The 15,043-nt window shown below is 36.5% G+C and overlaps 1 protein-coding gene across 1 annotated transcript in view; it reads right to left on the bottom strand.

Annotated features, from left to right (window-relative positions):
* MALRD1 (MAM and LDL receptor class A domain containing 1) overlaps positions 1-15,043 on the bottom strand; it is a 998,487-nt gene that overhangs the window by 50,599 nt on the left and 932,845 nt on the right. Inside the window, exons 29-30 of the mRNA XM_053715701.1 lie at positions 11,283-11,365; positions 11,089-11,170 (exon numbers count right to left, since the gene is read on the bottom strand). Coding sequence (XP_053571676.1) covers positions 11,089-11,170; positions 11,283-11,365 — 165 coding nt within the window. The remainder of the gene's footprint in view (positions 1-11,088; positions 11,171-11,282; positions 11,366-15,043) is intronic.

The following is a 15,043-nucleotide window of genomic DNA, read 5'->3' on the forward strand; positions in this document are numbered from 1 at the left end:
GGAAAGTCCAGTATTCTCTTACAATTAATGGCACCTCTGGCTTTGAATCTGGCCAACCATTCAGAACAACATACTTAAGTGCTTGCAAACTCTTGTCAATTTCTGTGTGCTGTCTTATCTGAAGCAATTGTTGGTCTGTGACGTTTAAATAGTCTGAATGATTAATCTGCGATAGGACATCCAGGTCCTGTTGAAAATTGCAAACTGTGTGTTGTGCACTCTCGGGTGTACCACTTGCTGCTGTAGCTCTGCTAAGAGTGTCACTAATGTACATTTCAGGTCCAGGTTTATAGACAACATTTAAGCAATAATTTTGTAACGTGAGCAACATGCTCTGTAGACGTTTTGGTGCACACAAAAGTGGTTTCTTGAAAATAGATATCAGAGGCTTATGGTCAGTTTCTGCCGTGATCTCGTCACGACCATAGAGGTAGTGATATAAGCGCTGGCAAGCGAACACAATATTCAGACATTCCTTTTGGATTTGTGCATAGTTTTGCTCAGTAAGAGTCAGTGCTCTTGAAGCAAAAGTGATAGGCTGGTCAGTTTGCAATAGGCAACACCCTAGTCCATTTTTGCTTGCATCACTTTGAATAGTTACAGGTTTTGTAACATCATAGTACTTCAGGACAGGTGTATCTGTGACCAAACGTTTGATGTCCTGCACCGCATTATCATGCTTAGGAAGCCATTGCCAAACTGCATTCTTGTCCAGAAGCCTTCTCAATGGCTCGCAAACCTCTGAGAGGTGTGGTAGGAATTTTGATAGGTAGGTAACAAATTCTATGAAGCGCTGCAGGGATTACACATTCGCCGGCTGTGGCATATCCAATATAGCTCTCTCAAAGGATAGTATGTGTCCATGGAAGCGGACCTTGAATTGCAGTTTTTTCATGCCAAGTCTTAGTTTTACCTGCCTACAATGATTCATCAGTTCCAATAGTTTGCCATCATGATCTTGCTCTGCTTCCCTATCTGTATCCCCACAGCCAACCGCAAGGATGTCATCAGCTATTAGTTCGATACCACTGAGTCCAGCCAATAGTTCATGTTGTTTACATTGATACACATCTGGTGCAACTGATACTCCGAAAGGCTTTTGAGTCTTTTCCTGTCCCATGGAGTCCAGAAGGTTGTCATGTAGCTACTTGCATTATCCAACTTACATCGTAAAAATGCATCTCAGGCATCAACAAGCGTGAACAGACGTGCCTTAGGCAGCTTGTACAAAACATCCTCGAGACTTGGCATGATGTAGTGAGATCACCTGGGTGCCTGATTCAAGAATTTGGGATTAATGCATATTCTTAGCTTATCAGGCTTCTTTACAATCAATAAAGCAACAAAGGATAGGATATGCTGGCTCAAAAAAGTCAAATGCTGGGAAACATATTTATTGGAAGTCCAAGTATTGGTACACAAGTAAAAGGTTCACAGTCAGGAACGCCTGACACGTTTTTGCGCATGCGTAGATGCGCTTCTTCGGAGGCTAATTAGAATCTGACAGTGGTAACTTTTAAAGACGTAACACACCAATCCAAGGGCAGTTTGAGTTAGAACCAATCAGTGTGACCACCTTAAGTAGATATTGAGGGTAGGGGATCAAAAAACGATATCACTACAACTATAAGTTCATAGGACTCTCAATGTGATCACACTGAAACACTCTAACCTTACAAAATAAGTCAATCAATGATGCTCATTGATTGACTTATGTGTAGTCGCTGCATTGTAATGTTTATGCTGTCGGTCTGCTGTCTGTCCTGTTCCATAACTTTCAAACATCTGTCAGTGAGCTCCGCTGTACGTCACGTTTCAATGGCTGTGTTTAAAGTTGTCATGTTCTCTTAGTAGACGCCTGCACGTGCTCTCACTAGCTACACTGAGAACAATTTTGTCCCTTATTAATTCATCCCTTACAGTACCATATTCACAAGTTGCTGCCTATTCTCTCAAGCGTGTAACAAAGTTATGAAGAGATTCTCCCTCTTCTTGTTTGCAGCATCCAAACACATACCTTTCATAAATTACATTTTTAGCAGGTTTAAAATAAGCTCCCAGTGCATCTAAAATGGCTGTAACATTCTCTTGCTGCTCTGCTGTGAGGTTTAGATTGTGCTTATACACATGCCTGCATTCACTGCCCATGACTCTTCTCAGAGTTGCTGCCTGCACTGCTGCAGATTTCTCATTCAAACCTGTAGCCAAATTCAGCTCTGAAAGTTTCCCAATTGCTGCTGCAATCCCCACTGATTCTCATTCCCTCTGGGGGAGGTATGGAATTCCTGGCAGTCACATTTTCTTTAAGTCTCTAAGCTCTCAAATATCATAAAATCCACACAAATAAAACGTTTTAGGCTGTAACTCACAAAGCTGTGCTGTATCCAAAAGCTGCTGTGCTCCAAACAAGAGGCTCAGTCCTGATTCTAGTTACTTCTGACACCATGTTTCATGTATAGAGATAAAGACAATACAAGCTGTTAGTGTGAGGAATCATGTTGCAATATAGAACTACATCCAGGTCAGAGGTAGGAACAGGAAGTATACGGCAATGCAATGTTACCATAAACAAACAGAGTCACAGTATTTGCATAATAACTCCATAACAATACCCTCACTATATGTTATGGAGGAGACTAAAGATGGAGGAGTGTAAAAGATTATGCACTTTTCTAATACCTGAGTTAGCTAGAGAGAGATATATATGTCCCTATGTAAGATAACTTTTGTCCCTTGATTTCCAGTGATTGGTATGCTACATGTATATCCAAACTTCTGTCAGCCCTACTGCCCTTTGTTAGTTGTTTGTAATTAATCTGTTCAGGGGTTATTGTATCATGCTCCATGTTTCCCATGTTTAAATTGTATTTAGAAGCCCTATTATTCTGTTGATATCGGGTAAATTATGTGCTACTTAGTAATTTCCTGTTTAGAAGTAGAGTGCTATTCATGTCCCTTATATATCAATAAGTTAAGTCCCTGTGTTTGTTTATGGACAGCTATCTCCTGTTTCTGCTAATATAACTAATGGTTAGTTCTATTCTGTAATGGAGCAATAGAACCTCAATTGCAATCTGCTGTGTCCTTTACCTCTTTCGCTTGTTATCTGCAGGCAGTATTTTTATTTGTAGTAACCACTATTACGTTACCAAGTCTGATTTCCCAGTCTATATATTTTTCTAATGTTTTTTTTTTTAGGATGGTCCATGAGTGTACTTCTTTTCCTTATTGCCCTCTTAAAATTGTGATTTTTTTTTCATATTCTCTTAAAGACTTACAGAAACTGTTAATTTGATTTCAGCATGGTTTTATTGGTGTCATATGCCCTATAGTTATACATCTTGTACTTATTATACCTGTGTACTTTGTAATGAACCCCCAATAAAAATAAAATTAAAAGAGAAAAAATAATCTGGAATATATTTATACTTTCTTAATACTTATTTTTCCCTAATCCTTTCAGCAAACCATGTCACTTTTGTTTATATATATTGTTTTCATTGAGGTTTAAAATAAAAAAAAATTACCTTTTAACCCTTTTGTACCAGTCTTGCCTTTATTTAGTGTACCCCCCTCTATAGGGGTGTGGAAAATGTGATATTGTGATATTGCGGCAAATAAATAATACAAATGTAAAGAAAAGGGATACATATATATATATATATATATATATATAGATATATATATATATATATATGTAAGTATCAAGTCACTTTAAAAAGACACTGTGCTCCAAACAATTCTTTTATCCATATGAAAGAGCAGTGTCTAAACATATAAAAATGTGCAAGAAAATCACAAAGAAAAAATGTGTGATAAAAAATTTGATCAAATAACAAATAGACGGCTAGATTTAGAGTTTGGCGTTAGACTTCAAAACCAGTGTTAGGGGCTCCTAACGCTGGTTTTGGGCTACCGCTGGTATTTAGAGTCAGTCAGGAAAGGGTCTAACGCTCACTTTGCAGCCGCGACTTTTCCATACCGCAGATCCCCCTACGCCATTTGCGTATCCTATCTTTTCAATGGGATCTTTCTAACGCCGGTATTTAGAGTCTTGGCTGAAGTGAGCGTTAGAAATCTAATGACAAGACTCCAGCCGCAGCAAAAAGCCAGGAGTTAAGAGCTTTCTGGGCTAACGCCGGTTCATAAAGCTCTTAACTACTGTGCTCTAAAGTACACTAACACCCATAAACTACCTATGTACCCCTAAACCGAGGTCCCCCCACATCGCCGCCACTCTAATAAATGTTTTTAACCCTTAATCTGCCGACCCCACACCGCCACAACCTACATTATCCCTATGTACCCCAAATCTGCTGCTCCTAACACCGCCGACCCCTACATTATATTTATTAACCCCTAATCTGCCGCCCCCAACGTCGCCGCCACCTACCTACACTTATTAACCCCTAATCTGCCGACCGGACCTCACCGCTACTATAATAAAGTTATTAACCCCTAATCCGACTCACTCCCGCCTAAATAACCCTATAATAAATTGTATTAACCCCTAATCTGCCCTCCCTAACATCGCCGACACCTAACTTCAAGTATTAACCCCTAATCTGCCGACCGGACCTCGCCGCTACTCTAATAAATTTATTAACCCCTAAAGCTAAGTCTAACCCTAACACTAACACCCCCCTAAGTTAAATATAATTTTTATCTGAAATAAATTAACTCTTATTAAATAAATTATTCCTATTTAAAGCTAAATACTTACCTATAAAATAAACCCTAATATAGCTACAATATAAATTATAATTATATTGTAGATATTTTAGGATTTATATTTATTTTACAGGTAACTTTGTATTTATTTTAACCAGGTACAATAGCCTTTAAATAGTTAATAACTATTTAATAGCTACCTAGTTACAATAATTACAAAATTACCTGTAAAATAAATCATAACCTAAGTTACAATTAAACCTAACACTACACTATCAATAAATAAATTAAATTAAATACCTACAATTATCTACAATTAAACCTAACACTACACTATCAATAAATTAATTAAATAAAATACCTACAAATAAATACAATTAAATAAACTAACTAAAGTACAAAAAATAAAAAAAGAACTAAGTTACAAAAAATAAAAAAATAATTTACAAACATTAGAAAAAGATTACAACAATTTTAAGCTAATTACAACTACTCTAAGCCCCCTAATAAAATAACAAAGCCCCCCAAAATAAAAAAATGCCCTACCCTATTCTAAAATACAAATAGAAAAGCTCTTTTACCTTACCAGCCCTTAAAAGGGCCTTTTGCGGGGCATGCCCCAAAGAATTCAGCTCTTTTGCCTGTAAAAAAAAACATACAATACCCCCCAACATTGCAACCCACCACCCACATACCCCTAATCTAACCCAAACCCCCCTTAAATAAACCTAACACTAAGCCCCTGAAGATCTTCCTACCTTGTCTTCACCATGCTGGGTATCACCGATCGGTCCAGAAGAGGCTCCAAAGTCTTCATCCAAGCCCAAGCGGGGGCTGAAGAAGTCCATCATCGGGCTGAAGAGGTCCATCATCGGGCTGAAGTCTTGATCCAAGCGGCGGCTGAAGAAGTCCATCATCGGGCTGAAGTCTTGATCCAAGCGGGCGCTGAAGAAGTCCATCATCGGGCTGAAGTCTTCTATCAAGCGGCATCTTCAATCTTCTTTCTTCCGGAGCCATCTTCTTCCAGCCGATGCAGATCCATCCTTTTCTACCGACGCCTACTCGCCGAATGACGGTTCCTTTAAATGACGTCATCCAAGATGGCATCCCTCGAATTCTGATTGGCTGATAGGATTCTATCAGCCAATCGGAATTAAGGTAGGAAAATTCTGATTGGCTGATGGAATCAGCCAATCAGATTCAAGTTCAATCTGATTGGCTGATCCAATCAGCCAATTAGATTGAGCTCGCATTCTATTGGCTGCACGAGCACGTTTTTGAAGCTGGCCACGTCCGTAAGCACCGCTGGTATTTAGAGCTGCAGTGGCGGTAAATATGCCTGTACGCTCCTTTTTGGAGCCTAACGCAGCCCATCTGTAAACTCTAAATACCAGCGGTATTTAAAAGGTGCGGGGGGAAAAAACCCAGCGTTAGCTACGCGGTTCGTTACCGACAAAACTCTAAATCTAGCCGATAGCCATATAGATAATGGCAAAAAATACAAGTGATCAAATGATCTGAAGTGCGTGATAAATAAAGGATATGTCCATTCATATAGTGATCAAGAAATGTATGAATTTGATCCGCTGTTTTCAGGAATCCCTCAAAGGAAACAAAAAATATAGAATAGTGTAACACTGTTATTAATCACTGAATGGAATTACTGATCGATGGTATCTTACTCACATGAGGTGGAACTACAATAAGCTCTGTCACTGCACATGCCTGCTTTTATACTGGCAGGTAAACAGTATCCCAATCGCTAGGAAGGTAAAGAAATATTTATTTAAAACATATAAAAACACATGAAATATGGTCTCATACACAAGATACAGTATACTTAGAGTCCGGTCAAGGAACAGTTATTATGAACTGCGAAAGGTTATCCTACACCTCGGATGGTAACAGATTCTGGGCAGTGTTCATACCGCACCAAAGAGCTTTGCTCCAACTATACAATAAGGTAAAACTCCTGCTCTGACGTAACTGAACGTGTGTGGATGTGTCATGTGTGGGGCAATCCGACGTACGTTTTGCCGTAGGCTGATGGCTTTTTCCAGGAGTATAAACATGTTGATTAAACAATGTTAATGTTAAACATGTTAAATAAACAAATGGGAAATAAAACCTTATTAAATGTAACATAATAACATAGTAGATGAGGTTGAAAAAAGACTGAAGTCCATCGAGTTCAACCTATAAAAATATAAAATACTTACAAAAAACTCCAGTTAAGCTTAAATAATCCCACTAAAATATGACCCATTTAATACAAGCAATCATATCCATGAATTTTGTTTCTAGACAGAAATGTATCCAAACAATTTTTAAATGTATCTAGGGTATTAGCATTCACTACCTCCTTTGGTAATGAGTTCCACAATTTTATTGCTCTTACAGTGTAAAAATGTTTCCATTGCAGGAGATTAAATCTCCTTTCCTCCAACCTTAAATTGTGACCCCTTGTCACAAACAATTTTCGTGGAATAAACAGAGCTTCTGCCATATCTGTATATGGGCCTTGAATATATTTATATAAAGTAATCATGTCACCTCTCAAGCGCCTTTTTTCTAAAGAAAACAGACCCAGTTTGGCTAGCCTCTCCTCATAGCTTAAATTCTCCATTCCCCTTATTAGCTTTGTGGCCCTTCTCTGAACTTTTTCTAGTTCTGCAATATCTTTTTTTGAAATCGGTCCCCAGAACTGCACTCCATACTCAAGGTGAGGTCTTACCAGGGATTTATATAGTGATAGAATTATGCTTTCCTCCCTTGAATCAATACATCTTTTAATACATGCTAGTATCTTATTAGCCTTTGAAGCCGCTGCCCTGAATTGTGCACCCATCTTTAGCTTGTTATCTATTACTACTCCCAAATTCCTTTCCTCCTCTGTTTGGCTAAGTCTTGTCCCATTTAAATAATAAATTGCCTGCTTATTTTTACTTCCAAAATATAGAACCTTGCATTTTCCAGCATTAAATCTAATTTTCTATTTACCTGCCTATACTTCTAATTTTTGCAGATCCCTTTGTAACGAAAGGTTATCATCTGCAAAAATAGAGATGTCGCTATTTAATCCTTGTTCCAAGTCATTTATAAAAATATTAAAAGAACAGGGCCCAGTAAATTGAAACAGTTATATTACTTGCGCACTTCCTACTAATCTTTATTGCCATACCATGCTTATTGTACTTTCTGTTCCCTCTCATTAGCTGACATGCAGTTACTTTATAATGCTAATTTATTGAGCGTTACTTCCTGTTTATGCTAATTAGTTGAGAGGTACATCCTTCTAATGTTCATAGAGCAATGAACCTCTGAGCATCAGTAGTAAATGTACAGCTGATATTATTATGTTAGTTTAAATTTAACGTGATGGTAAACCTTAACTCAAATGCCATATATTTAATCTTTGCCATTAAAAAAGTATATGTGTACCTCTTTTTATTTGAAACCATCTGTGAAGGGGTTAAATTAGTGTACATAGTAATGCTTCTATTACAATGTTATGCTGGCCCACTTGGATGACAATTCCAGTGAACATCCAATCAACATGTGTTTCATTTGATAATCTTGAAGTCCAGACCCTTTAAAGCCCTTAGAAAGCCCATATAGAGAGTAGATGGGACTGCTCTATACATCACAGCCCAACCCAGCCCAAAGAGGAAATGAAACGGGGCAGAGGAACAGACAATATCAATTAGGAGTATAAATATTTTATTATAAAATATTTATAAACTTTTTAAAAAAAAAATAATTATGTGGTTTTACTTGCAAATTAATCTATTTTTCATTGCAACATTCTTATAGTATGAAATTTACCATCACTTTAAATAGCTTTACTTGAAATCGTTCAAAGAATAAAAATGGCAACACATTTAAATGCTGCACTTTTATATGGATGCAAGATTTTTTTGTTTTCACACACCAGCCTTTAAATAACATTATGCTAAACATATTTTTTCTCATTAGATCAAGTGTCTGTAATATGATGGACAACGGGAAGGATAATGGCATAATTTTTGGATCAAAAAACACTTTCACTAAGCCATTCCATAAATATTCCACATCCCATTTCTGTAACAAGATTCTTAACAATATTTTTTATTAATCTGTTCTTGTAATATCTCTTCAAAGTTATGTTATGTAAAAATTTCTCTGTGGATACTTGGATTGGATATTACAGCATCTGAGTCACTGCACTTCCCTACTGAAGAATAAAAAAACTGTTCAGTGGAGGAACTGTTGCTGTTGGTGGTCATTGGGTGTCAAATAGAACATCGGGCATAGGGATGCCACCCTTTCCTTAAAATACAGAACACTTATAAGTTACACATGCTGCAGGGTGTGCAGGGAGGAATATAAATAGTGCTGTCCAAAAACACAATACATGTTCCTCCCTGCATACCCTGCAGCATGTGTAACTCATAAGTGTCCAGGAAAACATGGCTGAGGTGGCAACCCTAATTGGGCAGGAAAATCAAAATATAATGGCCTAGATTACGAGTGCTCTGGTATGACAAGTTAAGCTCAAAGCGAACGAGACTTCACGTTCATATTGCCCGGAAGTCTTGTGCTCATGAGAGCGCAATTCCATAGGCTCCAATGGGAGCCTCGTTCTCATGATGTGAGACACGCCAAAGCACCTAGCACAGCACAGGGGGTAAGTTAGGCAGCATTGGGCAGCAAAAGAAAAATATATATGACTATACATACATATAAATGTATGTGTTTATATGTGTATATACACATATTAACCCGTTAACGATCGGCGCCGTGCCCTTAAGGAACGCCGTGCCCTTAAGGACCTTACTATTACTGCATGCCACACGAGTGGGGCACTGAAAAAATAGACTTGCAGAGTTACCGAAGAAGAGAGGGCCACTCTGTGGCCCTCTTTGCATCAGACAGCGGTGGTGCCGATCGTTGGTGGGTCGGAGGTTAAGGAGGGCGGTGGGTGGGCGGCCCATTACTGTAAGTGGCGGGAGGAGGGCGGGAGTGGGTAGGACCGCTAAGCCATGCTACCTGTGTCTTTAAGGGGGAAGGAGAGCGGAGGGAGGTAGAGGCAATGAGGGGGATCCTACGTGGGATCCGTTGCCATAAAGGGATCTGGGATGGGGAGGGTGGTAGGGTATTGAGGGGGGCAGCTACACTACAGAAAAAAACATTATTTTATTTTTTTGTGTTTGCAGCAAACTGGGTACTGGCAGAAAGCTGCCAGTACCTAAGATGGCAGAAAATAGGTAGAGAGGGGGAGGGTTAGAGAGCTGTTTAGGGGGGAACAGGGAGGTTGGGGGCTAAGGGGGATCCAACACTGCAGAATATTTATTAAAAAAAATACCAAAAAAAAAGCCTTTTATTTTAGTACTGGCAGAGTTTCTGACAATTGTGAGGTGTGGGAGGGAAGAGAGATGTTTGAGAGGGGTCAGGGGGTGGGATGTATCAGGTGGGAGGCTGATCTCTACACTAAAGCTAAAATTAACCTTAGAAGCTACCTAATTAACCCCTTCACTGCTGGACATAATACAAGTGTGGTGTGATTTACCAAAAATCAATGCCAGTCATATATGTCTGCTATTTCTGATCAAAGGGGATCCCAGAGAAGCATTTACAACCATTTGTGCCATGATTGCACAAGCTGTTTGTATATAATTTCAGTAAGAAACCTAAAATTGTGAAAAAAATTAATGATTTTTTTTAATTTGATCGCATTTGGCGGTGAAATGATGGCATGAAATATACTAAAATGGGCTTAGATCAATACTTTGGGTTGTCTACTAAAAATATATATATAGTTTTGATAGGTTAATATAAAAAAGGCTCTATTTCTGTTTAAAAGTATTGATGGCAAAAATGCTCTGGTCTTTTGGGGTTTTTGTCTAAAATGCCTGGTCCTTAAGAGGTTAACACACACATATATATATATATATATATATATATATATATATATATATATATATATATATATACATATATATACATGTATATAAGCATATATATATATATATATATATATATATATATATTTATTTATTTACAGTTAAAACACAGTCTGCAAAGACAGGAATGTAAAGGTGTAAAGGTAAAAAAAAATAGAAATAAAGATGCTCATGGTTTTTAATTCTTATTGAACTATCTTCTTTATTTGGGGGCGATTGGGACAATTTTTTTTAATTAACAAGATTTCTGACCTCTGCTTTTGGTAGCATTAACCAGCCACTTGTAATGGCTTGTTACCTAATGTGCGCCTGCAAAGGGGCAAATTTGCCCCTTTATGGACGCACATTAAAATTGCGCTCCACTTTTAATCTATCCCAAAGCAGACTATGGGTAAATAGTAACACACAGATTCAAATGGAGAGATAAAAGTGGGATAATACAGTGAGGGCAATTTTGTAATATGCTATGACTTACCTCTTGCAAAAGAAACAGTAGAAAACAGCAATAATTTCAGCCAATAAAAATGTTAATCCTATGGCCACACCAATCCACATTCCTGGGCATAAAATATTCAGTAAATTATCGTAATGACTTCATTATGCAATGTAGATATGCATAGATATCAGTAATATTTCATTAGTGATTTCACATAAATGTTTCTCACTTACCGGTCATGTTGAAGTGTAATGGTGCAGGTAGTAGCTGTGTAGCACTGTGCTGACATCTGTTTCCTTCCCACTTTTTTGTACATCTTAAAAATAAATAATTGTTGCACATTATATATATATTTTATAACCTTTTACAAAATTCTAGATTTCTGTATGCTATGGTAGTATATGATATCTTTAAATAACCTCTATTGTTTGATATTACAATTGAACTAACTGAAGTAATAACTGAGCAAAATTTTATTAACGCAAAAATATATAAATAAAAAAATCTCCATGGCTTTAATTATAATAAAAATGTAACTGTGGAATAAAAGTTACTCAAATAGGGCCAAATTTGGTTTTCAGGAGGTTATGGCTGTTAAAATAAATAAAGGGATTCTGAACACAATTGTTTTTCTTTCATTATTCAGATACAGCATGCAATTTTAAGCAACTGTCTAATTTACTCCTGTTATCAATTGTTGCTCGTTTTCTTGGAATCTTTATTTGAAAAAGCAGGATTGTAAGCTCACGAGCCGGCCCATCTTTGGTTCAGCACCTGGGTACAGTTTGCTGATTTTTGGCTAAATGTACCCACCAATCAGCAAGTGCTATCCAGTGTCCTGAACCAAAAATGGACCGGCTTGTAAGCTTACATTTCTGCATTTTCAAATAAAGATAGCAAGAGAAATAAGAACATTTGATAAGGAGTAAATTAGAACGTTGCTTAAAAGTGCATGCTCTATCAGAATCACGAAAAAAAATGGGTTCGGTTTCCTTTTAAATAAATACACAATCTAGCAAAATGTCCTTTCTGTCAGACTGGAATACTGATGTTTAATTGTCTGCATGCAAGATATTGGAGGTTACGCAATGCAAGTCACTTGAAAACCAGATGATAAGAACATTTTCAAATGGATTTGATAACTTGAAATTTGAAAATATTAAAAAAAGGTCTTCATGGCTACTCTAATAGAATGGAATAGACCTCAGAGTATCAAAGTAGTTTGGTACAATTATATTATTTTCCCTTTTTTTCCCCAACTGGAAAACTCTGTCTGAATCTTGAAAGCTTTATTTTGATTTTACTGTCACTTTAACCTTAAAAGTGCAAAAATATTCTAACTTGCTTAAATTGTGCTCATTTTTATATTTATTGTTAACAATGTTTGAGTGTAATGACCTTTTTTTAAAAAGAATAAAAGCTAGTTATAAGTGCATACTCTATTCTACTGCACTTTCCGCTCCACAACGTATGAAGCTAACAACTACAAATTAAATTTATAGATTTTCCTTTTTCTAATCCATGTTTTTGTATTTACAAGATAATTTACAGGCCTGGGGTACCTCACAGTAGCAATTTGCAAGGTTAACAAACTTTATTACATCTATGCCAATGTTATTGCTTCAATTGTTTTTCATAAATTGGATAAAACACGTCTTGCATTGAAAGTCATGTCAGGTTTATAAAATAATAGAACAAACATTATTTGTGTTTGAAAATTGTTTTAAAAAGTTTATTAGTATTGTATTTAAAATAAGCAGTGTGTGTTTAACTATGATCTCAGAACAAACGAAAAACATCTGTTAAAGGGACAGTCAACACCAGAATTTTTGTTGTTTAAAAAGAAAGATAATCCATTTATTACCCATTCCCCAGTTTTGCATATCCAACACAGTTATAATAATACACGTTTTACCTCTGTAATTATCTTGTATCTAAGCCTCTGCTGACTGCCCCCTTATTTCAGTTCTTTTGACAGACATGCAGTTTAGCCAATCAGTGCTCACTCCTAGGTCACTTTACGTGCATGAGCTCAATGTTATCTATATGAAACATGTGAACTAATGCCCTCTAGTGGTCAAAATGTATTCAGATTAGAGGCAGTCTTCAAGGTCTAAGAAATCAGCATATGAACCTCCTAGGTTTAGCTTTCAACTAAGAATACCAAGAGAGCAAAGCAAAATTGGTGATAAAAGTAAATTGGGAAGTTGTTTAAAATTGTATGCTCTATCTGAATCATGAACTTTTTTTTGGACTTGACTGTCCCTTTAATGTTTTTATAGTGAACAAATTACTTTTAAATATTGCAAAATAAAATATATATTAGAAAAATGAATGTCAATTATAAATGAAAACAGAGAAAGTATTTCCTTGAATGTAATTAGTACTTTGGCAATATTACAAGCTACTATTTTTAATTACAAATTCCTATTTGACTTTTTCTCCTTATCTGATACTAATGCAATCATCAAGTTGTGAAAAACAATTGACAAGAAAACCCAAGACCTTTTTCTTACATGATAATTTTTAATATTTCATATTTTATAGATAGTTTGACTGGGTTTGTATGTAAAACATAATATTTTTTTTTACTAAAGTACTAAATTTGTCAAGAAAAGTAGACAAAAAAATTAAGTTTACAAACCCAATGTACAGATTTGTTTTAATTTTGAAGGCAACTAACAGAAAAATCCTATTACTTGAAGTTTCTTTTTTTAAAGCAAGATAGGTTAAACATTTTATTTTTATAGATTGATAATAGGTCTTTATGTTGGTGAGTCTGTTGGCACCAAGGAACTTGATTAATATTTTTTTCCTCATTCTCCTACCTCCTACTTAAGTCTTAACAGTGTATTCAAGCCCTCTGACCAATTACACAGTAGTAGGTGGAAGATCAAATGGATTTTAAAGTCCAGCTATGGAAATATTTTTTTCTCAGTCCACCAGACATAGATGAGTACATGAAAAACTATGTTGAGGGACAAATTACTTTAAAAGAGAACATAACACAACCTTGAACACCACGTAGAACATATAAAAAAAATGAATTCTACTAACACTCGGCTAGATTACGAGTTTAGCGTTACGGTGCAGTACGGCTTTTAATGCTGAAAAATTGACCATTACGCTGGAATGGCCAGAAACGCATATTACAAGTTGTGTCGGTATAGTTATACTGCAAGCATTTTAGCATGTAACGCTAAATGACATTTTAGTGTGGTATTTTTATAGCGCCCGTATTACAGGTTGTGCGTTCAGGCTAAAATGCTTGCGTTAAAGCCTATACCGACATGATCCATACCACCATCTGAGAGTAGCAGTTATGGATTTTTTGCAAAACAAAAATGTTTCACAAAACTCATAACTAAACTGTTACAAAGTACACTAACACCCATAAACTACCTATAAACTCCTAAACCGCCACGCTCCCGCATCGCAAACACTATATTTAACCTATTAAACCCTAATCTGCCACCCACCCACATCGCAACTATTAAATAAACCTATAAACCCCTAATCTGCCACCCACCCACATCACGACTGTTAAATAAAGTTATTAACCCCTAATCTGCCGCCTACCCACATCGCCAACACTATTTAAATATATTAACCCCTAAACCGCCGCTCCCCAACATTGCCAACACTAATAAAAGTTATTAACCCCTAATCCGCTGCTCTCCAACATCGCTAACAACTAAATAAACCTATTAACACCTAAACCACCGCCCCCCACATTGCCAACACTATAATAAAGTATTAACCCCTAAACCTCAGCCCCCCACATCGTAACTACTAAACTAAATCTATTACCCCTAGACGCCACCCCCTCACTTCGCAAAACACTACATTAAGCTATTAACCCCTAAACCTAACACCCCCTAACTTTAAATAAAAATTACAATATAACTATATTTAAATAATTAAAACTTACATGTGAAATAAAAAAAAATAAGATTAAACTTTAAATTAACCTAAGATAACTATTCTAATAAAA

The sequence above is a fragment of the Bombina bombina genome, chromosome 5 (assembly GCF_027579735.1).
Source record: "Bombina bombina isolate aBomBom1 chromosome 5, aBomBom1.pri, whole genome shotgun sequence".
Classification (NCBI taxonomy): domain Eukaryota; kingdom Metazoa; phylum Chordata; class Amphibia; order Anura; family Bombinatoridae; genus Bombina; species Bombina bombina.